Source organism: Kogia breviceps, chromosome 3 (genome assembly GCF_026419965.1).
Source record: "Kogia breviceps isolate mKogBre1 chromosome 3, mKogBre1 haplotype 1, whole genome shotgun sequence".
Classification (NCBI taxonomy): Eukaryota; Metazoa; Chordata; class Mammalia; order Artiodactyla; family Physeteridae; genus Kogia; species Kogia breviceps.
The window spans coordinates 37,755,650-37,782,591 of NC_081312.1; the positions used below are offsets into that span (position 1 = coordinate 37,755,650).

General features: G+C 38.4%; 1 protein-coding gene and 1 pseudogene across 8 annotated transcripts in view; both read right to left on the reverse strand.

Moving 5' to 3' along the window:
• The window catches only part of SYNE2 (spectrin repeat containing nuclear envelope protein 2), a 324,338-nt gene that overhangs the window by 264,542 nt on the left and 32,854 nt on the right, over positions 1-26,942 (reverse strand). For all 8 annotated transcript variants that reach the window (XM_067028349.1, XM_067028348.1, XM_067028354.1 and 5 more), the window contains exon 2: positions 8,199-8,328. In XM_067028349.1, the coding sequence (XP_066884450.1) occupies positions 8,199-8,277 (79 nt within the window). In that variant the 5' untranslated portion in view covers positions 8,278-8,328. The remainder of the gene's footprint in view (positions 1-8,198; positions 8,329-26,942) is intronic.
• On the reverse strand, positions 24,228-24,708 carry LOC131753594 (ADP-ribosylation factor-like protein 2-binding protein pseudogene; annotated as a pseudogene).

A 26,942-nucleotide genomic window follows, 5' to 3' on the forward strand; every position in this document is an offset into this window, starting at 1 on the left:
TATAAGGAATGAATGAGATCTTTGTTAACCTACTTTAACAGGACTCTAAATGACCCTGGATTTATCTTGCCCTACTTTTCAAAATGTAACTGACCCAGAATAAAGTAAGCTTATCCCCAAACTCCTGGCAAAAACAGAACCAAAGTTCCCAGAAGACGAAACCGTATATACAACCTAAAAAGAAAAAAAGAAAAAGAAAAAAACTTTCCCTGAAAAACATCTTTCACTGTAAACACCACTGCTTCCAGAGCTATTTTGTTTTTCATTTAATTGGGATAATTTTAAGATTATGAAGCTTTACAATATGAAGGCAAATAATCCTCCAAAAAAACACAGCAGAAGACAGTATCAGCTATTATGATATCAGGAACTTTCTGGAAGCTTTTTTGTTGGGACAGTACAAGCACTGATAGCTGGTGAAGGACTATAACCTGATTATTTTCTCCGGGTATAATAATCACCTAATTGGCAAAAAAACAAAGAAACCCAGAGATGATTTGCTTTTATTCATAATAACAAAGCAGTCTGCCTTGGTTAAAGAAGCAAAAATACTGTCTGCATATTTCTTACTCTTCATTCATCATTTCCATCAAAATCCCACATTGGGGACCTAGGTACAAAAGGGCAGAAATCCTACCCAGAAGCATTTTATTAAATCCACCCTCTTTCTCAGTCTTCACACAGTTTCATTCACTCACTGTCATAAGGTAGAACAGAATTTCTCTCAGAAACATGATACTAAAACACTATTGAGCCCCTAAACACCATATACATACCTCACTGCCTCATATCTAAAGAAATCTTTGTTTCCATCCTGTCTGATTTTCCTGAACACTGAACATTTTCTCTAATTCAGGATACTTTATATACATTTTTTCATTTTTTTAATTTAAATTTAATTTTTACTTTATATTGGAGTATAGTTAATTTACAATATTGTGTTAGTTTCAGGTGTACAGCAAAGTGATTCAGTTATACATACACATATATCTATCTTTTTCAGCTTCTTTTCTCGTATAGGTTATTACAGAATATTGAGCTCCCTGTGCTTTACAGTAGGTTCTTGTTGATTATTTATTTTCTATATAGTACTGTGTCTATGTTAATCCCAAACTCCTAATATATATCTTTATAGTGGAATGGCCACTCAGTTTTTCATTACACAGTCGTTCATTGAAAGCCTTAAAACACGTCAGAAATTTCATTGGCAATAAAGATACGAGATTTCCTATGCAGGGCACCTAACATACTTAGAGGAACTCAGATGGCTTATTAGAGCAAGAGCTGTCCAAAGACGAAAGGAAACTCCAGGATAAGGAACAATTACAGAGGGTTCAGCAAGAAAACAAACTCCCGGGAAGTTCTAATTTGTCTTACTTGTTGATGTCACTTTCACATGATGTCAACAGGCAAAAGCACAGCTGGACTACATGCCTCAGTGAAGGCTCTCAATCTATTCATCTTTGCATCCTTAACACCCTACCTATGGTTGCCATCCAGTATTTACTAAATAAGTGAATAAAATTCAACATTACATCGCATAATTATTCTTGTGATCTAACCCAACAAACACAAATATTTTCTACTGTTATTAAAAGGAATGCATAAACTGACAGCCTCCCTTCAGATGGATACTCAGTAAATCATGAATAAATTTAAATGGAGTAATAACCTAACTACAGAGACTCACATTTCACTGCTCAGCCCTACCAAGCAGTGTCTACCCAGAAGGCATAAAGGGCTTTTTAACCTTTTAAAATATGTCATCTAGAAGAAAACAGCACTAAATAAAACATATGAGCATTGTTTGAAACAACACAGTAACTTGGCTGGACATGGTTTTATACAGGTTCGTGCAGATGGTTAACCGTTCACCAGCATTTTGGCAGGACTGCATGAAAGTTAACTCCACGTGTGGTGGCAAAGGTAACAGAATACACACTCCTTCCTAGTCCTTTCTCTAATTGATGATAACATTCTGTATTCGGATGCTGTTGCTCTAATGAGCTACCATTGGCCTACCTCATTTTTGAAAACAAAATAATGTGCTCCTGGTACATAAAATTATTGTGTCCTTTTATGGCCAAAAAAATATTATATTTATGTGTTAAAAAGAAACAACTTAAATCGGGACTTCCCTGGCAGTCCAGTGGTTAAGACTTCACCTTCCAAGCCAGGGTGTGCAGGTTCAATCCCTGGTCGGGGAGCTAAGATCCCACATGCCTCACAGCCAAAAAACCAAAACATAAAACAGAAGCAATATTGTAACAAATTCAATACAGACTTTAAAAATGGTCCACATCAAGAAAAAAGAAAAAACTTAAATCTGAAATGTACAAAGTGTCCAAAATAGTTCAAAATTGCCATAGCTACCACTTAAAATAGCACAAGATGAGTCAGCCTAGCCAGTCAATTTCACTCATTGTTTTTAATTGAACTATAGTTGATTTAAAATATCATGTCAATTCCAGGTATCAATTTCACTCATTATTAATTTGACTTTCAAATGGGCCCTCTACCTGTGTCGTGCTATTAAGCTTTCCATGACATAGGAAGTTCTCGAGAGTTTCTTTGAAAATGGGACTTTTTATCTACAACAATGTATTTTAAGCATATTGATATAAAATAGCATTTAATGGTCTTATTACTTGATGCTATTAAAATACTTGGTGAAAACACACTAAATAAAACGGAAGTTAATACTTTGGACATTATAGTTGCTACCACTACTATCTCAAGCAGCTCAGCTTCTAACTTTGGAGCTTCTCCACCTTATTATCCATAGTCAATAACTGCAGAGTCCTATTGAGTCTTCCACCTTAATGGTTTCTTATCTGTCCCATACTTTCCTACTCACTGCTATAACTCGAATCCACACCAGCATTACCCAATACCCAGATATTTGCAAAGCTTTCGAATCAGTTTCTCCAATTTCACTTTCTCACCCCTTTCAAGTCTTCCTATACCTCAAACCCAGGCTAATCTCCTAAGGCACAACTCTGACCATGGACCCTGTCCTCTCATTCCCAAGACCCAATAGCTACCTGCTGCCTAAAAGCAAGATCCCCCAAACTTCTTGGGCTTGAATTCAACTCCCTCAAGGATCTTCATCTCAGAAATACTACTGAAGGGATTCCACCTTTGGTCTCAAATTAAATGGAAGGGCAAAGAGAGTCCCTTCCAACTTGAAAACTCTGTGGTATTATCCAGCTTAACCCTTTACTGCTTCCATCATCGTTATCTGCCTGATACGTCAAAGAAATGTTCTATGAACATACCTTTCCTACCTGAAGAGCTTAGCAGAGATGTTATTTTAGACAAAATATGTAGTTACTATTCTCTTAGGATAAAAGGGAAGGAAGCACCTATTATTTTGCCAGGTAAGAAATCCAATGGAAAGATATAAAGAAATTTTATAATGGAAACCTCAGTAAAGCAAATAATTTTTAAAAGCAACCATTAATTTATCATATTAATAGCTTAAACTTTCATATCTATAATTTATTTAAAATGTGGACCATCCATGGTAGTACAAAATGCACTAAACTAAAATAAATTCCAGTTTTTACATTAATCTGCTCAAATTGTTCAAATTCACAAATGTCATTTCTTTTTCCTCCCTAAAATCCAATCATTTCAATGTTACTATCCTCACTAGACTAAGAGATCAAAAGTATCTCTCTACAAAAAGTGCCCTTAGGGCTTCCCTGGTGGCGCAGTGGTTGAGAATCCGCCTGCCGATGCAGGAGACACGGGTTCGTGCCCCGGTCCGGGAAGATCCCACATGCCGCGGAGCAACTAAGCCCGTGAGCCATGGCCGCTGAGCCTGCGCGTCCGGAGCCTGTGCTCTGCAACGGGAGAGGCCACAACAGTGAGAGCCCCGCGTACAGCAAAAAAAAAAAAAAAAAAAAAAGTGCCCTTAAAAATCCCTTCATAAAGACATTTTCTCAAAGATGACACAAATGATGAACAATAAATGATGTTTATTGTCCTGCTCTATGAATTTCAGCAAAGCACTGCCTGATTCCTTAGGTCTGATGCCTTGTTGGCCTTGCACACATAATATACCTGTTTTCATAGTATATCAACAATGATTCACCACATTTCAATGCAGACATTTTAATCTTTTCTTAAGCGTATTATTCTCAGTCAAGGTATGGCCATAATTGCCTCACCTTATATAAGTTTTTGACTAAAATAAAATAGGCATTATTAGTTAAATAGGGCTCTTTCTTCCTTTTAAAAAAGGTTCTGAAATGAGGAGAAAAAAACATTTCTTATGAGCGGTCATCCTGAGCCTTTCATATGACATAAAATCTCTTTACTCATATTACTCCAAGGATCACTAAGCACATGTGAATTCTGTGAAATACAAGTCTGCTTACATGGTGTACAAAGCCAAATGCTTTTAAGACTATTGCCAACAGCCTGCAGTTTGGTAGTTGCTAATGTTCATAATATTGTCTATCAATGTTTTTGTCTACATAGCTAATAACCGTGCAGTGAAACCAAAGTTACCTTCAGAAATACATACAAGTTCCTTCTTTCTTTCCTTCCTTCCTCCCTCCCTTCTTTCTTTCTTTCTCTCTTTCTTTCAACAACTCAGGCAGAAAGAATCATTACAAATCTGCTGATAACAATACAGAACTTAACTTTGGGAAATCCATTCATTTCACGGTTAAGCCTTCATTCTATAGTCATGGGAACTCCTCAGTTGAGAGTACGTGGCTAATGTGAGCAGCCCTTGCCCAGTGTAAAGCTGACAACAGTATAGTATTGGTTTTTCACCTCTCCCCCTATAGAGCAATGCATCCAGCAGCATACTCCTCTAAAGAGACCATGAAGGAAAATCATTCACACCGGCAGCACATGTATATCACATTTCCATTGCCAAGCAGCCCATATTCATCTCCTACTGTAGAGCAGATTGTACAACCTAGTATAATTCAAAACATGCTATAAGAAAACACTCATTTATCAGTAATTTGCTAATTATTTTGAGCTACTTGTGAACCTGAGATTAATGTTACTTGAAAATGCCCATCCATATTCAGGATGTGAAAGATTGCTATAAAAATTAAAAATTAAAAAAATAAAAGCTTGCTATGGATTAACTAGGATGAGGCTAAGATTTATGTGCACTTTCCAGAGAAAGTTGTTCAGGAAATTCCCTCCTTCAAACTGTTCTTTGAACTATGCCGGAGTGGCTGTGGTGCAGTGGAAAGAAAACTATCCTCCAGGTCAAAACTGAGCTCTGCTGCTCACTAACTGTGTGACTCTGGGGGAGTAATTCCATCTTTGTGAGCCACAGCTTCCTTCTCTGTATCTTGAAGATAAAAATATCTGCCTTACAGTGTGGTTGTAAGGATCAAATGAGGTAATAATGTATGTAAGGGTGCTGTGTAAGCTAGAGCATGCTACATAAAACTCTACAGTGGGGAAGAAAACATTTTTAAATATAACACCTATAATATTATTATAAGTGCTAAAATAGGTACTATGGGAGAACAGAGGAGAGAGTGTGAATCTCGGCCAAAGAAAGAGTGGGGCTCGTGGAGAGGGCCGAGTATGGCTAAGATTGGGATGAAAAGGGATAGAGGAGGACTAGATGAGATGGACTCTTCCAGTGGAAAGAGGAAGCGGGAGAGCTGCAGGGGGAACCAGGTGAACAAAAGCACACAAACAGGGGAGCATGGCCCCTCAAGGAGCCATGGGGCTGGAGCACAGGGTGCTTGTGGGAGATGAGGGCAGACAGGAAGGTGAGCAGCAGATAGGAAGTGCCTGTGAGCCACACCAAGAAGTCTAGACTTTATCCCACGTGTGATGGGAAGCCATTGAACAGAAATGTCAAAACTGAAAACCAGACATCTGGTTTACCATTTTTTGCTATTCACCATGCAATTTCTACTCTAGCTGTGTGCTCCTGGACAAGAAATCCCCTGGGACAAGGACTTTAACTGTAATATCTACAAAGAAATTACGATGCATTTATTGAGCTCCTACTCTGTGTCAGGCAGGCATGGCGCTAAGCCCTTTGCATGCATTATGGTTCACCTTCAAAGCACAGGTGCAATACAGGCATTATCACCCACATTCTGAATATGGGGAAACTGAGACAAAAAAGATAAAGTCTCTTATCCAAGTTCAAAGAACTGGTAAGTGGCAGAGCCAGCATGAGAAATTAGACTTACTTGGAAGTTTGTACTTTTTGACTGCTTTCAGCCAACTCCACCACCACCACTGCCTCTGGTAACCACAAATCTGATTTTTGTCTGTGAGTTTTTATGTTGGGTTAGTTGTTTGCTTTTGAAGTATTATTGACCTACAACACTATATTAGTTCCTGTTACATAACACAGTGTTTAAATATTTCTATACATTTCAAAAGGATCACCATAATAAGTCTAGTTACAGTCTGTTACAAGATAAATAAGTACTAGGGGTGTAATGTACGCATGGTAAATATAATTAACACTGTTCTATTTTATATATGAAAGTTGTCAAGAGTAAATCCTAAGAATTCTCATCATATGGAAAAACATTTTTTTCTATTTCTTTAATTTTGTATCTATTTGAGATGATGGATGTTCACTGCACTTATTGTGATAACCAGTTCATGATGTATGTAAGTCATCATGCTGCACACCTTAAACTTATACAGTGCTGTGTGCCAATAATATCTCAATAAAACTGGAAGAAAAAATTAAATAAATGCATACATACATACATATCAGGATCAATTGATTCAGGAAGAAAGGGAGGGAGGGAGAGAGAGAGAAAGGAAGGGAAGGGAAGGAAAGGAAAGGAAGAAGGAAGGAAGAAAGAAAGAAAAAGAAAGAAAGGAAGGAAGGAAGGAAGGAAGGAAAGAAGGAAGGAAGGAAGGAAGGAAGAAATTAGATTTGCCGACCATTTATTGATGCACTATCTTCCTGATACACTTTAGGGCACATGAATTACTACTCATACGCAACCAAAACTTGAGAGAAAAATAAGAACATTGGGTTTTTTCCGATAAATGAAAATCTGATTCAAACTACTTATGATGAGTGTATGACACCATAAAAATGCACTTACTGAGAATTTTTTAAATTCTTACCTCAAGTACTATCTCTCAAAATGTTTCTTAAGTCTATAAAAATTACATGATATTTACTTTTAAAAGCCATTGACCCCAAAGTCAAGAAGCTAATCATTCAAAACCATGTTTAACTAAAAAGAGATATCAGAAAGAAAGTCTTTGGGGGATCTTTATCATACATGACATAAATAAATAGAATGCACAGCATGGTGACTATGGTTAATAATGTTGTGCTGCATATTTGAAAGTTGCTAAGAGAGTAGATCGTAAAAGTCCTCATCACAAGAAAAAGAAATTCTGCAACTATGTATGGTGACAGATTTTAATTAGACTTATTGTAGTGATCATTTCACATCCTACACAAATACTGAATTGTTATATTGTACACCTGAAACTCATATAATGTATGTCTATTATACTTCAATTCTTTTAATAATAAATTTAAAATAAAAAAAATTAGTGACTCAAAAGCTATGGCTTCTAAATAACATTCTAAGAATGTTACGTAATACTGTCAATAATCTCTCAACTGCTTTAAAATACACAGTGACATAAATATTTTCAAAGACTTGCCATACCCTTATTTCTTCTACACTAGCTGACTTTACTCAGCTCCAAGATATGCAACAGAGGTGTAAAGTCTAGTGGCTAAGGAATTTTCAAAGTACATAACAAATATTGCCAAGAAACATTAAAAAAATACGGACAGTACTGATTTGCATAAAGGCACACATAATTCATGGGAATGAAAGTTCACGCACTTTTAATATTACTACTATTCCTTTATATTAGGGCAAAATAAGGTTGTACATTCAAAAAGATGTAAAATAAGTGCAAACAATGCCAAGCAAACTATGGTTAACTATTTAATTTTCATTGCAAATAAAACACATGCACTCAGATTGAGAAACCGAGATACCAAGTTCCTTGCAGGTATTCCTTACTTTCCTAAGTAGCTGAGATAGCAATAAAGATATTGAAGTATACTGAAAGATTCTACAATTGGAAAAATACAGATACATGTATATATTTTACCATAAGAGAGACATACAAAGAAAGCAATGCAATTTGTGAATAGATGAGAGTTAGGTTCTCACAGTTACCACACCCAATCTTAATACCTTGCAATGAAAAATGGAGATCATCGATGCCCAAGGAAACCTGTTCGTCTTCCGTGGGAAGCACAGGACTAGATGCCATCCTTTGACTCAATGGAGATTATATCATGTCCATCTCAGTTAAAGAAGTGAACTAAAAATAGAACGGATAAATGCTCATTAGTAACTCTGCAGCTCTGCATTTCCAGTAAACATGCATTGCCAGAAAACAACAGCAACCAGAAACTGCCCTCCAAAGGAATCACAGCTTTCTCGTAAGTGTTGCTTAGTTCTCATGGAACAAAGTGACTACGCCTTCTTTTTTGAATCATAATCAAAATTTCGCCCTATGACCTATTCAGTCCCTTTAGAGCTGCAGGCAGAACTCCACAAGAGCTAGCATTGTAGATTCTATACTAGCGGTGAAAAGGAAAGCTACGCAATTATATTTTATAATTTGTCCAGAGGATGTAAAGCTGACACGAACTGATGTCTTAGGTTTTGTGTGTATTATATTATTAGTCTCAACATACAAGAATTTTCTTTAAAGCTTTTCATTTAACTTAGTTCCTTTTCTGCTCCATGATTGTTGCCATTTACTGGAAACAATAAGAACTGGGTCTGCGTAGTTTGCAAAGTGAAACTAAAAAAACTATATCAAAAAGAATGTTTTCATGGATTATCTATGATATTGAATTATTTTCCTAAGCCCTTATTTTTCCACCTACACATTTCTTTCTCTACCCCCACTATGACTCTTAAGGAATCCTTCCAGTATGAGTAATTCTTACTGAGCAACTCTTTAAAAGTACAGCTTCATGTATGTGTATGCCACTATTAGTATTCTGGGGGCTGAGAATAAATCATTGACTTCTCCCATACAGATGATGACTTCCTTAGCAAAATAAACTTAACCAAGTACATAAAAACATAAAATGTATCAGGGGATGGATAGAGGAACGGATAAGTGTACAGACACATGATCAACAAAGTATAGCAAAACGATAATGGCAGAATCTGTGTGTTGAATATGTGTGTTCACTGTTAAATCCTTTAACTTTGCTGTATATTAGAAATTCTTCATAATAAAATGCTGGCGGGGGGGAGACACTAAAAAATAAATAAACCTGAGGCCAAGAGCTAGATACAATCAGTCATATCCAATAGACCACTTAAAAAAAGTGCAAAGAACAAAAATCATTAAACATCTAATGCTAGAGCCAGACTTTGAAAATCTTTCACTCCTGTCTTCCCACTCTGTTTATCATCCAAAACTCCTTTATCATCTCTCCCATGGATCACTGTTGTTAAAGATTTTACCTACCAAATAAACTATGTTTATTAATTAATACGTTTATCAATTAATTTGTTTTATCCTCTGAAGTAAGATGAATCAGAGCCTGCCTGAGGTAACATTGTTCCTATACAGAGTTGATACAATTCTAATCAAAATAAAAAGCTTCTTGTTCGTTCAATGAGCCTGTGCAGCCTGCTGATTGATAAAGGTACAAATGTCCTCAGTTGTTGGTGTACTAAAGACCTCCACTACCCATTCCCATGCTGAGAGCTCCTGAACCCAAAGTGAAGGCAAAGTACTTCTTCATGATGGCGGGGAGAAAAACTGAATTCCAGAATTAATTTCCTAATGGCACCCATTATTCCATGCCAGGGCTATTAAATAAAAGGATAATAATGATAGTAGCAAACATTTATATAGCACTTACTATATCTAGGTACTGTTCTAAGCATGAGTTAGGTATTGTAATTATCCCATATTTGAAAAGACAAAACTGAGATGTACAAATGTCATATACCGTTGTCTAAGGACACACAGCTAATAAATGATGGAGCTAAGATTTGAACCCAGGTGGTTTTCGTTGCAAGAGTCCATGCTCTTAGCCAATACAGGTTGGTACCTCATAGAGCCAGCTAGAGCTAGCTAAAACTTAGCCAGATTTTATTAATTCCTTCTTTTACTCATTTACTCAGCAAGCACTTATATATGTTATATGCTGCTCTCAAGGAATTCAATCTTCTGAGAATGACAGATAAACACATATTGAGTGAAATCTTCTAAGAAACGTATGTAGAAGGTGTTATGGAAGCAAAGGAGAAGGCATGTCCTATCGCTTGAATCTGGAGATAAATGTGGTTAGAGGAGTGTACTTAATATAAAACAGCATCTCCCTCCAAATAGTCCTATAAGCATTATTCGGGTAATACCTTGAATTTAATAAGAATGTCTCTGAGGGCCACTCATTGCCATTCAATATTAAATAAATATAAGTTATCAAGTGTAGGAGAAAGAACTTAAAATAAAAACAGAATAATATGCAACAAATTGATAACCAGAGAATCAAGAAATGTTCCTGGACTAGACTGGCATGTGGAATCCACTATATTCTACATTAAAGTTGTAGAAAAAAAATTAGTATTTGTAATAAAAAAAAAAGTCTAGACCTTAAAATAACTTATGTGTCTCAGAGGTTTCTGTTTTTAACAGTGAAAATTTATTAACAAACAAGTCAGTAAAATATAATATTTTTAATATTTTATAAATATTTTATATTTATTAAAATATAATATTATTTATTTATTTTTATTATTTATAATATTTTATTTATTTACTGAAGAATTTCCTAGAGCTTCTAAAAAATGTAAATCAAAAGTAAAAGCAGGGAATTCCCTGGTGGTCTAGCAGTTAAGACTCTGGGCTTTCACTGCCAAGGGCCCAGGTTTGATCCGTGGTCTGGGAACTAAGATCCCACAAGCTGTGCAGTGCAGCCAAAAAACTAAAAAAAAAAAAAGTATAACCAAGCTATGAAGACTGAATCAATTGCAAGTGTTGGATTATTGATCCCAATACTGTCTTAGTACATTATTTATCAAAACACGCTACAGAGGTCATGAGGATCTGACTGAAGACAACGTATGATGACATTTCCAACATAATTGCTTTTGGTGAGAAAACAGTTGACATCCCCAGAGAGGAATTTACTTGCTAAATAGGGCTCATGAAAAACTGGAACACAGTAGAGAAGACAAGCTTTGAGAGATTTCTCAGGATCTTAACTGAGAAGCTAGAAAGAACATGAGCAAGGAAGGCAGAAAGAGGAATGAAGCTTGGCCAGGGGCTCAGTGAGTCAGTCACAAGGGTCTATCAGCCAAAATCCTGAGGGCCATCCTATCATTTGCCTTCCAACTCCCCTGTGGGGAGCACGAGGGCTGCCTGCCGAGGTGGAATCACAGCACAGACAAGCCCTTCTTCCCAGGCGGTCCGCATCACCTTACCTTTCCTTTTCAAATAAAAGTTACATACAATTATGTAACATCAGGGTTCAGAATGAAAATAACAGATCATCTTCAGACACATACGAAAGATTAGGTAAAGAATTAATGTAGTGGCATTAAAGATTCGAAGAGCAAGTAGAATCATGTGGAACTGTGTTTTTAAAATCCATGTAAATTAATACACATGCTTTTATAAATGGCATAAGCTATTTTGATACAACTGTGGTTTGCTTATGCAATACATCTTAATATGCGTCTGGTTTCTCTAAAACCTCAAAACACTAGAGTATTTCCCTTTTAAAAGAAATCTTGGCATATACTTTGGATTATTATGATTAGAATTTTTACAACTCAAAAGTGAAATTTGAATAGAGATCTTGGGCCTCTCACTGTTGTGGCCTCTCCCGTTGCGGAGCACAGGCTCCAGACGCACAGGCTCAGCGGCCATGGCTCACGGGCCCAGCCGTTCCGCGGCATGTGGGATCTTCCCGGACCAGGGCACGAACCCATGTCCCCTGCATCGGCTGGCGGACTCTCAACCACTGCACCACCAGGGAAGCCCAAGTGATCATTTCTAATGAGTGGAATTATTAGTGATTTTTATTTTCTTCCTTTTGCTTATCTGCATTTTTAAAGTTTCAAATGATGAATGCCTATTTCTGCTGCAATAAGAAAAACATTTTTGCTTTTATTTTGGTGAAATGACAACCAATGGGGAATAAGGTATTATTTAGTTCAGGGTCAGTTCTCCAATCCATATGCTATGGAAACTGTATATCTATAGCTGTATAATGAGAAAAACACTCTTGACACAAATAAAATATTAGAAAACTTCTCTGGGTTTGTCAGAAATTTCTAGAAAGGAGTCCTAAAAGCCTTTTCGGTAGCTCAAGAGGTCTCATTTTCTCATTAGTAGATAGTTTGTTAATGAGCCCTGCTGTTCTAACAGCACTGAAAAAAGCACTGGCAATGGGGAGAAAGGGACTTCTATGTCACCTTCAAAACTTGATCGGAAGGTGTATGTACCATAGCAGGACATGTTAAACACATTTAGGTAGTTCTTTAACAGAGTGGTTTAAATGTTACCATTTTCCCTGGGGTAAATTGCCTGTTCTTTCTTCTGTTCTTCAGCTGTACCAGGTTATTTAGTGTCGAGCTAGGAATTCTAAAGGATCTCCCTTTTGTCTGTTAAGTTATAGAGCTTGTCATAGCAACTGACAGTTGTTAACTCTGATCTGCCTCCAAGCTCACAGAAGAAAGCTGGTGACACACTTGCCATAATAAGCTTCTCCATCTTTTTCCCATTAACTTTTCCTACCTCTGTTATTACTTATGTTTTCATCATCACTTGACCAGAAGCAATTGGTGTAAATTCCCAGATCCATTGATTTTTTTGTTTGTTTGTTTTGTTTTGTTTTGCACTACGCGGGCCTCTCACTGTTGTGGCCTCTCCCACGGAGCACAGACTCCAAACACGCAGGCTCAGGGGCCATGGCTCACGGGCCCAGTCGCTCCGCGGCATGTGGGATCTTCCCGGATCGGGGCACGAACCCGTGTCCCCTGCATCAGCAGGTGAACTCTCAACCACTGTGCCACCAGGGAAGCCCAGATCCATTGATTTTTAAGATCCACTCTTCTATCTCCTTTTAGGCAATTTATTTTCATTATAATCACCACAAAATGCCAGAACAATCAATCCTAACTATTCACCACACTTTTGGAACACAAACACGTAGCAATTCTCTGGGTATGATATTGCTGCACTTGCTACCTCACAACAAAGCAGTGTCACTCCCCAGCCAATCCCAACTGTACTGCTAAACCACCCACTTCAACCATGATAACAGCATTTTAAGTAAATGTAACCACTTCCCTAAAAGAGCTTTCTGTTGGCCTTGACCAAGTCCCAAATGCTCTGAACTGCAGTGTCCACAGCTATAGAAAGGGATACATATCTTATAAGGATTTCAATGAAGCACATGATACTAAAAACTACAGTAGCAACTAACATTTATTGCGTGCTTACTATAGTAGATGTACTACGTTATATAAATTGTATTTACTATAATCTGTGAAATGAATTCATCAGGATTATCCCATTTCTTAATCAGCAGTAAAAATTAAAAGCTAATCATAATATTAAAACGTAGAGTAAAAAAACTTAAGGATAAAAACTTCCAAAGCCACAAAACTGGATGTGTTAATAAATCAGCACAAATCTAGAAAGCATGCACTCAGGAAGTAATTACTTTTAATTTTCATCAGCTCATTTTAACCTAGAAATTCTGCCCTTGCACTCACATTCCAATTTTTAAAGCTCATAATACCCCCAGCAAAAGTTCCCTCCCTTCATTACTACCATGTCACCAGTCTCCCAAAAACCCTAGAGAGATCTTTAAGTTACAAGTACTGGCAATGGTTTGGGGGCTTTTCCTCATATATATCTCTTCATCCCTTCTGCCCGTGACCCCATTACTTTGTCCCTAAATTGCTACCAAAGATTCCTGGCTTTCCTATTAACTCTAGCTTCTCCATCCCTATCTTTAAAGAATCCCAGAGAGGTCTGGGATTGGTGGCAAGAGATACTGCAGAAGTTGAGGATGAGACAGAGGTCTGAGTGTGCTGAAGATCAGGACCGATAGCAAGACTTTAGACAAGTATACACCTCAACAGGGGTACCTCCAGCCCTCACCAACCCCACCTTCTCCACTAGCACTGGAGCCAGACGTATGCCCCCATCCCTTGCTCCACCCACAGGTGGGATTTCAGAGGATGCTTTTCTGGAGAAAGTAAAGCCCCTAGAAAAGACCTCTAGAGATTGATATTTGGGAATCCTCAATAGAAGAGTCAGTTCCATGCCAAATCACCCAGCTGCGAAATTCCACTGATTGGCTTTTTCGTTCCTCACTCTTCAATATGATATGACAGCCAAAGATTACGAGACATTTAAAGGAGAGCCTCCAAGAATGAAAAGAAGAGATCAAAACAAACACAAAAGAGGAACCTCGAGGAACCAGCAAACATAGGAAAGGAAAGAAAAACAAAAAATGAAACTGATAATTGAAATTTTTTAGAAACGACACCATAAGGTGAACTCTATTTTAAAGCTTATAAAAGGCTTCACCATATCAGTTACAAACAGAATCAACATTTCTTCCATTTTACACCTTCACATGACAATGCACTATATAGTAAGAGATATATTTTAAAGTTTTGCTCTGCATGCTGCTAACACATTTCACTAGATTTTTCTTTAACCATTGGATTTTTAACAATATCAAAGCAAAAAGTCATATTCTATTGGACAGAATTAATTTTGGAAAGCCCTTGTAAAATCAGACTTAGTCTTGTTATAAATATCCACACCCACCATATGCTGATATGGAAAGCAAAATGCAAGACAACTACCTTGGCAGGTATGAATGCTTAAAGATTTTAATCGTAGCCCTCTGAACAAGCAAGCACTACCGTTTGCTCTATTTCTTCCAAAAGACAAAAGTCAATTCCATCCCCAGTGATACAATGGTAATACTACACAGAAACTCAGTATAAATTCACAATTCCACAGGAATCTGAAAATTACCAAGGCAATCTTCCTTTTGAGGATTACAAAGTCTACAGAGTTAGTAATAGTGAAATGGGCAGCCATAGCAGAGTTTTGAGCAGAGGAGAGATATAATTTGACTTATGTTTCAAAATTCTCATTTGGACTGATGTATGGGAACAACACATGGGACAAGGAATGAAGCAGGGAGACTAGTTAAAAGGTTATCACAGAATGGATGGACAGAGGGATAGACAGTTGGGTAATAAATGAGAAAGCATGGTAAATTACCATGGTAAATGTTAAAGGTGGAATGGTAAAATGTTAAAGGTGGAATCTAGGTGTTGAGAATACAGCTATTGGTGTAAAATTCTTTCAACTTTGTTGTATATTTTACAATTTTCATAATAAAATGCTGGGAGGAAAAGGTTATTACAGTAATCCAGGTGATGATGGCTAAGACCAGGGCTGCAGAAGTAGGAGTAAGTGGTCAGTGGTCAGGCTCTGAATCTATGTTGGAGATGGTACCAACAAGGCTTCCTGACTGATTCGATGTCATATGTCATAGGAGAAAGAGAAGAATAAAACTCCTAAATTTTTGACGTAAACAACAGGAAGGATGGAGAAGCCATGAATTGAGCCAGATAAGGCTGCAGGTGGAGCAGGTTTGAGGGCAAAGCAGGAGTCCAGGTTTGACATTTCAGATGTACATCAGACATCAGTTCTGAAGCCAGGTAACTTGTGCATACTCCACTTTTTTTCAGAGTAAATGCTTCATGTCCCATGGGAAACTAAGCCAACAGGATCAAGTCAGAACCAGGAAGATGGAGTTTGGCAAGGCAATAAGATAGGAACAGGGCACTATGAAAAAATATTTAAGTGCTGTATTTTAAAAGATCAAGAAAAGAGCAAATAAAATAAGGACATCTCCTATAAACAAAAAGGAGAAAAACAGAAAAGAAATATAAAACTTAAAGGCCAATCCAGTGGATCTAACATCCAAATGAGAAAACAGAGGGAGAAAATTATCAAAGAATTGATACAAGAAGATTTTCTAGAGCTGAAGGACAAACATAAGAGCACAATGAGTGCCCAATACCCTCTGCAAAACACATGGTTACAAAATTTCAGAATAGCAAGAATAAAGAATCTCCCAGAGGACAAAAACCAAACTACACACCAAGGAACAAGAATTAGAATAGCATCAGACTTCTGTATTAGCCATATTGGACAAAAGAAGACAGTGAGGAATATCTTAAAAGTTCTGGGAAAACAACATAAGAGCTAAAACTATAAAACTCTTAGAAAAAAACATAGGACAAAAGCTTCATGACATTGGATTTGGCAATGATTTCTTGAATATAACTCCAAAAGCACAAGCAACAAAAGAAAAAATAAATTTAACTACAATAAAATTTAAAACTTCTGTTCATCAAAGGACACATTCAACAGAGTGAAAGGCAACCCATGGAGTGGGAGAAAATATTTACAAATAATGTATCTGATAAGCAGTTAATATCCATAATACATAAGGAACTCCCACAATTCAACAACAACAAAATAAACAACCCAGTTAAAAACAGGCACAGGACTTGAGCTCAATACCATTAATCATAATGGAAATGCAAATCGAAACTACAGTGAGATACTACCTCAAACCCATTAAGATGGTTACTATCAAAAAAACCAGAAAATAATGTACAGAAATTGGAAAACTTTCACACCATTGGCGGGAGTGTAAAAATGGTACAGTTGCTATGGAAAACACTATGGCAGTTCTTTAAAAATTAAAAAAATAGAATTACCATATGATGATCCAGCAATTCCACTTCTGGGTACATACACAAAAGAACTGAAAGCAGAGTCTCAAAGAGATTATTATATACCCATATTCATTGCAGCATTATTCACAATAGCCAAAAGGTGGAAGCAACCCGAGTGTTCATCCATGGATGAATGAATGGATAAACAAAATGTGGCATGTATATACAACAGAATATTATTCAGCTTTAAGAAAGAAGGAAATTCTGACACATAGTACAACATGGCTGCAACTTGAGGACACCATGCTTAGTGAAATAAGCCAGTCACAAAAAGACAAATACTGATGATTCCACTTACATGAGGTACCTACAGTATTCATATTCATAGATACATAAATAGAATGGTGGTTGCCAGGGGTGAGGGAGGGTGTGTGGGACATTAATTGTTTTAATTAACTTTGAATTAAATTAACCCATTGTTTAATGAGTATAGAGTTCAGTTTTGCAAGATGAAAAGAGTTCTGGAGATGGATGGTGGTAATGGTTGTTACACAACAATGTGAATGTACTTAATACCACCAAACTTTACACTTAAAAATAGTTAAATTGGTAAATTTTGTTATGTGTATTACTACAATTTTTAAAAAATGAGAGAGAAAATTATTTTCAATCTATAGTCTATATCCACCTAAAGTATTAATCAAGTGTTTGGGTAGAAAATAGTCATATCTTGACATGCAAGTCTCCAAAAAAATTATGTCCTATGCTCTCACTCTTAGAAAGCTACTGGAAAAGTTACTCCAAAAAAATAAGACAGTAAAACAAGAAAGAGGATGGGAAGTATTCCAACAAAACTGAAAACTAAACTAAACATGAGAAAAACGGGGACTAGAAATTGAGTACAGGAAAACGAAAGGAGAAGTTGCCAGGATGACCGCCATGCAGTAGGTCAGAGCAGGAAAAAGTAGGGCTCTGGGAGAGAGGTCCAGGATGGGAGCTGCAGGGAGGATGAAATAGAAAGAGGGGATGTGAAGACAGGAAGAGGTGAACAGATAGAATGAAGGAGCACACAGACTGGTGTCTGAGGGAAACTGAAGAACCATCACAGTGAGCGTACTTTGGATGTTAAGCTAGAAGAACTGGAGGCTGATGTCAGAGGGTATGTGAATTAGTGATTTTGAAGATGGTGTAGCTCCTGGCAAGACAAAGTTCCAATTTGGGGGTCTGAGAAACTTAAAACAAAAACAACAACAAAAAAAAACTCCTACCTCCATTCATTCCACAAAGAATTTGTGATTTGCACATGTTCACCATTCTTCTAAGTGGAAATGCTGAGAAGTTTGAGAGAGAAGGATCAAGGGAGCTCTCATCAGATGACCTCATTTTTCTCAGGAAAATAATAAGAAGGCAGATCATCTCTTAGGTGTGAGGAAGCTAGGGTAGGGTATGGTCCTTGAGAAATGAAAGGTGCTTGGAACAGGTCCTAGTCGAGAACCTGAGCAAACCAAACAGAAAGACATGCAAGGAGTTGGAAGGCATTGAAGGTACACAAAGACTGGATCAGCACTGGCTGCAAATGGACCCAAACAGTATTTTGGGTGCAAGGATCTCCCAGGATGACCCAGGATGTGACTGATGCTCAGGTAGGAGCAGCAACAGCTGGTGACTTTATAAATTTCTGCCAACTAAAAAATGTTCTAAAATTGCTCATGGACACAAGGACTTATGTTCAAGAATGTTCATGGAAGAACTATATATAGCAGAAAAAGTGGAAACAGTCAAATCCCATCAGTAGGAGAATGGATAAACTGTAGTTGAGTCATATGAGGTAAGACTATTCCACAGCTAAAATGAATGCCCAGTAACAGCAAGGTTAAATTTCAAATCTAAAATGTTCAGGGGTGGAGGGCAGAGCAAGTCCAAAAGGACTGATACACTATGAAGTCACTTATGTACTTTATGTAAATTTTAAACACACACATACATATATGGTAGAAGAAGAGAAACATGCTTGGGAGTGATACCCACAACTTCAGGGTAGAGGGCAAAGAAATGGGAGGGCGGGACTTCAGCTCTATAGCTAATGTTTCATTTTCTAAAAAGTTAACATCTAGGACTTCCCTGCTGGCACAGTGGTTAAGAATCCACCTGCCAATGCAGGGGACACAGGTTACAGCCCTGGTCCGGGAAGATTCCACATGCCGCGGAGCAACTAAGCCCATGCACCACAACTACTGAGCCTGCGCTCTAGAGCCCGTGAGCCACAACTACTGAAGCCCACATGCCTAGAGCCCATGCTCCGCAACAAGAGAAGCCACCGCAACGAGAAGCCCACTCACCGCAACAAAGAGTAGACCCCGCTCGCTGCAACTAGAGAAAGCCCGTGTGCAGCAATGAAGACCCAATGCAGCCAAAAATAAATTAATTTTTTTAAAGTTAATATCTAAGTAGGATTACATTACAGATGTTAGAAATAGTCATCCTTTTTTTCCAGACCAAACTTTTAATTATTTTATTGAACAACACATTATTCTCTAAAACAGGTTATCTTAACTGATTTCCTCTTCCCAGATCATTTTACATTTGCAGATTTTAAACTATTTTACCATCTGTTGACCCATTATGAATCAAAAGTTATTAATAAAGTTTATAGTAAGTGGAAAATATATTTAACAAAACATCATTAAGAAATTCCATTCTTAACATTTTTAAATTGTAATAGAATTCTACTTAGGTTAGAGAGGAGAGATGAAATGGTTGAAAGAGCCCTAGACTTAAGAGTCGAAAGAATCTGGCCTTGCTCCCAGCTCTGCCACTGACCTCAAAGCCTTGGATAATCATCAGCCTCTGCAAGGTCCTGTTTCTTCATCTGTGAAATGATTTTGTCTGAGCCAACCCACACTTCCGGGTTCTTGCCAAAGAATCTAACCCGAAGTTCTCTGCTGTACATTTAAAAACACTGGATTGCAAGAAATAATATTCCTGGAGGAACGCCTGAAAGACTGAACGTCCACCCATTCCTGGATGTGGTCTTTGGATCCTGTCCAGCCATCAGGGAGCTGTGAACCTGAACTGCATTGTTTTATCCCCCTAGAGAACTGCTTTTATTAAAACATATTCTGGCGTAATCCCATAAACCTTACCAAGCAGGATATTATAGGAAGCAGTCAAGAGAGACCTACCATTGTACTTCTTACACAGGAGTTCAGGAAGACAGTTTGTAAGCCACACAGTGTTCCTTTTATGAGAACAAGCTGTGGAAAATTCTCAGGTCTCAGTACCAAGAAAAACTGTGATTCTGAGCATTTATTCTTTTAATCTAATGACCATGTTATTTGTATAAACAAAGTTTCCCTCTCTTTATTTTGGCTGGTATAGCCTGGATCTAGCAACTACAAATGACTTTATGGAAAACACAGTGCTATCCCACCGGCTTTATGCATCTACTCTTATTTTTCCCTCGCTGCAATATCCTCATCTATTTTTCTATTCAACTGAATTTTATGTTTCTATGCAAACTAACTCAAAATTTCTCTACAATAAAGGAGGGTAAAAATAAGTGAGTTAAACAAACTCGGACTTTCTGTAGGACAGGATGAGATAACATGTAGCATGCTGAAAATTACAAAATGAGATACAAATGCAAGTTGTTCTCCATTGGTGAGAAAGAAAAATTTATTAGTGGAAGATGAAATTTATGTGCTTTCAGTGAGATCTTTTTAATATTTTTCAATATCAAGTCGCTTGAAGACATCCAGGTTTGAGTTCCAAGCTCTAGGAGGAGATCTAATTTGTAGACAACAGGGTGAAGCATCCCTAAAACACTACGAATGACTTTGTGACTTACTCTATCATTTCTGCCAGGTTCTGTTTGTTCCTGTCCCATCTTCTTGAACTAAGTGCATGTCCCCTGTAGCTTCATTCCAATGGAGACCCTGAATCAATGGGGAGTCTTGCCTGGAAGCAATGGATTAACAATGCCTCTAGTGGGAGGTAGAACAGGGAGAGGGTGGGTAAGGAAGTACTAAAAGGCATAAATTGGCTTGCTATTATTCATAAGAAAAATATATTCCTAAGAATTCTTTGCACTCAAGAATATATTTTTTTCAATGATTATACTCTTGGTGAATATATTCTTACTCTGCCTCTCCCCCATGTCCCCACTCCCTGCCCATCAATCTCCTCTCTCTTGAAGATCAGCAGTCCAGGCTCTGTGGGGTGTTTTTCTCTCTCCCTGTCCAAGTCCCCTCCCATTACAATAGGGCAAACAAAAACTGAAGGTTTCATAAAATGCCAGCATATAAAAATGAAAAGAGGATCACTTACATCTTCAAAAAGCTGTTAAAACCACTGTATATGAATTGTTTATGTTTTCCAAATCAGTGAAAAGAAACAAGCAATTAGGTAGAACCACTTGCGTTCAGGAAACTGGCTTTAGGTGGATTGGCCTTCTTCCCCAAGAAGTAGCTGTGTGACTAACAGATGACTTACTCTGGTCCTGACTCAAGGAATAACTTCACCCCTGCGCCCAGCCAGACCAGCTAGGGCCCTGACTCCCATCAATCACCTAATTTTTGTTAGCGTCTTCCCAGCATTTCATGCTGGAGTAAACTGCAAGCATCCTGGCATCACAGTAGAGGCTGTAGGTCCTGAATGTCAACTTGACCTGCCAACATGGAGAAACCCAATCCTCACAAGTTCTACCACTGAGTCTACCTGTCCTTTTGGAGCAGATCCTTTGGCCCTGGGTCTTTCTTGAGACTCTGGATTGCAAGCTCTGAGAAGGGACTATGTTTGGTTCACTGTTGTATCTTTATCATCTAGCACAGGATGTGGCACAGAGTAGGTACATAATAAATGTTTGAGGAAAGAGTAAAAGAGTGAACAAATGAACAAACTGAAGCCAAGTTATGGAGGACACTGTTTTACAACTCTCAGCTCCCCCGTGGGAAGCCCTCCATTAAACTTTTTTTTTTTTTAACCATTTAATGCTAGGAAAATACTTCATTTCCTTGGAGACACAGGTTGGGTTTTTTTGTGGTTGTTTCTATATTATTTCTGTTCTTATTTTCCTTTCTGAAAATAAGAACCATTTAATCAGTGTTCCTTTTTTCACCTTGGATGTCCAGAAACACAGAGCTAACTCTGAGGTCAAATCATAGCAATTATGTCAGTCAAAGTTATGCCTGTTTTTCCCTGGCCTTTGTCTCATTTTTTGTTTTTACTTTTTATTGACATATAATACTTTCCTTATACATATTATTTGTTGCAGCCATATTAAATCCTTTGTGAATAAAGGAATGAACAAATTAAAAAACTAAATAACCAAATAAGCAAGCAAACCATAACTCAGAAAGTATATATGTGTGTGTGTGTGTGTGTGTGTGTGTGTGTGTATTTTTTTTTCTTTTTTTCTTTTTGGCTGTATTGGGTCTTTGCTGCTGAACATGGGCTTTCTCCAGTTTCAGCGAGAGGGTGCTACTCTTCACTGCGGTGCACGGGCTTCTCATTGCAGTGGTTTCTCTTTTTGCGGAGCATGGGCTCTAGGTGCTCAGGCTTCAGTAGTTGTGGCACGCGGGCTTTGTAGTTGTGGCTCACAGGCTCTAGAGCACAAGCTCAGTAGTTGTGAAACATGGGCTTGCTCCACAACATGTGGGATCTTCCTGGACCAGGGATTGAACCCGCGTCCCCTGCATTGGCATTCTTAACCACTGTGCCACCAGGGAAGTCCCAGAAAGTATATTTAACAAGGATGCTTTTTTCTTTTTTTCTGAAAAACACCTGAAATTTTACTCATGGTACAAAAGTATTTAATAAGCGCCACATTGGTACAGAAAAACACACAGCCTACAGCTAGCTCATCCTTTAAAACCAGAACAGCCAAGTGAAAAATCAGTAGAGATTCTTATTTTTACTTGAAAAATAAAAATTAAAGCAACAACAAAAAAACAACTAAGGTACACATTGGGAATTGAACTACTATAGTTTTTCTTTCTAGAGATGTGACATCCATGTTTTCTGGCCAGTAATGTTCTATCAAATATTGTAGTAAACCAGTGTACTAAATCCAAGCAGACGGATGACCAGTAAAGCTGTTTGTTATCTCCTACTGAGCTAGACCAGTGGAACACTATCTTGGTAGGATTATTTTGACAGCAAGAAGGAAGTGCAGAGCCCAACAGAAAACCTAAGGAGCTGTTTTACATAGAAAGGGTTTTAAGCAAACCTGTACAAACACTAACATGCTCTAAGAAAAGGAAATCTTTTAGACTACTTCCAGCATACATTCATTGGTACCCAGTAAAATAGGAACACCAGAAAGCATTTTTGCTTTCATAGCACCAACAGCTAAAAAGCACACAGCAAATAATACTTTGATATTGAAGTGAGTAATCATGGAAGTTCCAAGATTACATCCACTAGGTTAGCCTGAGTATTCATCTATAAAAATATGTTTTCAAAAACACGTAAACGAGAGTTATAGAAACAATGGGACTACATCAGGACCAGTAGAAGACAGTGAAGTGATACAAGGACTAGTGATACAAGGACTGTACATGTAAAACTAGGAATTGATTTTCACAAGTACCTTTTAGGTAAAGGACAACTCTCTAAATTGATTACAACAGCCAAGACGAGCTGTGATAGTAGGAGTTTCAGAAATCTCGGGCTGGGCAGCTAGCTTGAGTTAAACCCTAGATAAACACTCCTAGTCAAAAAGCCCATTGAGGCTGCAGGACTGAAACTCTGACCCATATAAAAAGCTGTGAGTGCACAAAAAGCCTGGTGGGACATGCAAGGCCTGATGGCCCAAGAAAGTTGTTGATGGTGGGTTCTTCCAACATGGACACACCAACATGTATGCTGGGGAAGTACCCCCCGGGTGGAATGCTGGACTTGGGCTTGATGCAGGAGCCAGACTCAGAAGCTCCTGAGAGAGGTGTCTACTCAGGGAGGAGTACTAGGGTTACTGAAGATAAGAACGTGTCCCAGGAAGGTCAGGTAATTTTCTTCTGACCCATCAATACTTAACATTAATGAAGAGTTGCAGAACAGAATGTGTCATTCCAAAATGTATTCTTCTGACATCATTAGCCAAGCCTCTCCCAGTCTATTGGGCTGGTGATGTCTAGAAAGATCCCATTACACGGAGGTGGGACCTAGGGCCGCAGATGTTCTGTCCTAATACTTTGATCTTGAAGTGAGTAATCATGGAAGTTCCAAGATTACATCCACTAGGTTAGCCTAAGTATTTATAAAAATGTTTTCAAAAACACGTAAACGAGAGTTATAGAAACAATGGGACTACATCGGGACCTGCAGAAGACAGTGAAGTGATACAAGGACTGTACATGTAAGACTAGGAATTGATTTTCACAAGTACCTTTTAGGTAAACGACAACTCTCTAAATTGATTCCAACAGCCAAGACGAGCTGTGATAGTAGGAGTCATAGTCATAGTCTAGCTGTCACAGAAGATGATTTGCACAATGAAGTCACCACTAAACCGCTGCTTAAGTCCAGTCCCCAGCCTTCTTTTTCTGCTCAACAGTCCAGAAACATTTCTTTGAAAGCCAGAAAATCTGTAAACGTGAGCAGCACGTCAAAAATGTCACCGGCCACTTCATCTTTATGGTGCTGTAGAGTTGTAGTGAAAGCTGCCATGTTAAATCCAGGAATTCGCTCCAACAGCTGTTCTATATACTTTTCAACCAAAGAGATATATTCATTAAAAATAGGTGGTGTAGGTGAGCTTATTCTCTTCTGTGTCTTCAAACTCCTGGTAGTACTTGTCCATGAAATTCCTCTGTAATAACTGGAATTCATCATCCATGATAATGTCCTCTAAATATCCAACCACAGCATCAAATTCTGCATCAGAGGCGGAAGAGATGGACATCGCGAAGTTCTCTTCCTCTAGGGCGTCCATCTCCGCCGCCGCTTACCTTGCCCGAGGGCCGGGCGCAGCCTCCACTCTGCTGTGCAGAGCCCCAACCTTCATCGGGAAAGCCTCGCAGCCAACGCCTCAGCAGCTGAGTAGCGCCTGCGCACGACGCCCGGGCCTCAGGCTCCCGGGCTGCTGCCACACGCCGGCCGGGCTTCCAAGCCCTGCCAGGCCTCCGACAAGGATGCTTTTTAATACACACACAAATAAAAATAAAAATAATTTTGAAATTCAGGTGTTCCCGAATCACAGGGTATTTTTAAAAAGTTACAATTTCCTCTTTGACATCTCCATTTGACCTGTTCCCCTTCCTTCCACTTTTTTAAAAAAATAAATTTATTTTTAAATTTTTGGCTGTGTTGGGTCTTCGCTGCTGTGCATGGGCTTTCTCTAGTTGCGGCGAGTGGGGGCTACTCTTCGTTGCAGTGCGCGGGCTTCTCACTGCAATGGCTTTTTATTGTGGAGCATGGGCCCTAGGCGCCTGGGCTTCAGTAGTTGCGGCACGCGGGCTCAGTAGTTGTGGTTCACGGGCTTAGTTGCTCCACGGCATGTGGGATCTTCCCAGACCAGGGATCAAACCCATGTCCCCTGCATTGGCAGGCGGATTCTCAACCACTGCGCCACCAGGGAAGCCCTCCTTCCACTTTTGACAAGATTTTTTCTCCCCAAATGGCCAAAAAAAACTGAATTGCCCTCAAATGCCTTCCTAGATGTATTTCAAGGTAAAATGCCTATTTTTATTTGTAATGATTTTTTTCTCTTGGATTTTTAAGGCTCCAGAGGAATTGTAGTCCCAAACTATTCTGGAAGAAAGAAGGGATGGAGAAGTTGGGGGAATTCTATTAAATTTACAAAGCTGAACTAGTCCTACTGAGCTGTGGCCAAAATGGTTGCATAGTCACTGGCAAAATTCTGAAATGACTGAAACGTTTGGGAAAATATGTGCAGGATCTCACTGTGATTATAACAGTATTTTTGTCAAGTGTTTCAAGTAACATAACTGTACGTGCAGTTTTTACACATTTCTGTTGGGTAGCATTTCCCCACTGATGAAAGATTTGTTGTCTTCAAAATTCCAAATACTGGTATCTCCAAGATATTTAAAATAAATATTTCTAGAGCTTCCCTGGTGGCGCAGTGGTTGAGAGTCCGCCTGCCGATGCAGGGGACACAGGTTCGTGCCCCGGTCCGGGAGGATCCCACATGCCGCGGAGCGGCTGGGCCCATGAGCCATGGCCACTGAGCCTGGGCGTCCGGAGCCTGTGCTCCGCAACGGGAGAGGCCACAACAGTGAGAGGCCCGCGTACCACAAAAACAAACAAATAAAATAAATATTTCTAAATTTGAAATGTTTGTGAGCAAATACAACAGCCAGAAATATGTTGCCTGTTAAAATGAGAAGTTTGTTTCTGAAATGTATTATTTATTTAGAAAAATATTTGCCAATTTTAGTGGCAGCTGCAGAAATGTTTTCACACTCAGAAATTAATTTGCTATTAAAAATGGGAAAAGGAAGAGTGATTTGCTTTTCCCATTTGGCCTGCACTACTACAACCAACCCAAATTACACACGTTTTTATCAACAGATGCACCAGCTGCTGCCTGGCCAGGTACCCATTCTTTCTCTTTAACTGTGTTCTTACAGAAGAAATTAACAAAATTAACCTTTTTCAGATAAGGGTCCATTTTGTCTTATAATGACCAAGTCCCACTACAGCCCTCAATCACACATATATGATTGCTAAGTTTCTTGCTTAACTTAGAAGTTTTCTGACACAATTTTATTCTACTACTCAAGCTTAAGATAAATATTATACAAACATGAACTAAATTCATGTAGAGTTGAGCAATCTACATGAGACCATATTAATTCATCCATTTAACATATATCCACTGAGTGCTTACTACTTGCCAGGCACTGTATCAGTTACTAAGGACGTAAAGATGAGTAAGTGGGAAAGGTTTTCCAGAGACAGGAACAGTGTGCTCAGGATGCATAACTGACAGCAGTCACTAACTGCCTAGGGGAATCAAAAAAAACAAGGCTTGTCCTAACACGCTTAATGGAAAAGGAGCAGTTTTTACCTTCCCACCCTCAAGATTTTCCTGGTAAAGCAGGTAGGACCTGGCAAATGTAGATTGGTGGATGAGGAAGCTGACCAGGACAAGTGAATCTAGTCAAATTACAAATCATTAATAAGTGCAAAAATAAGTTTGTTCCTCCA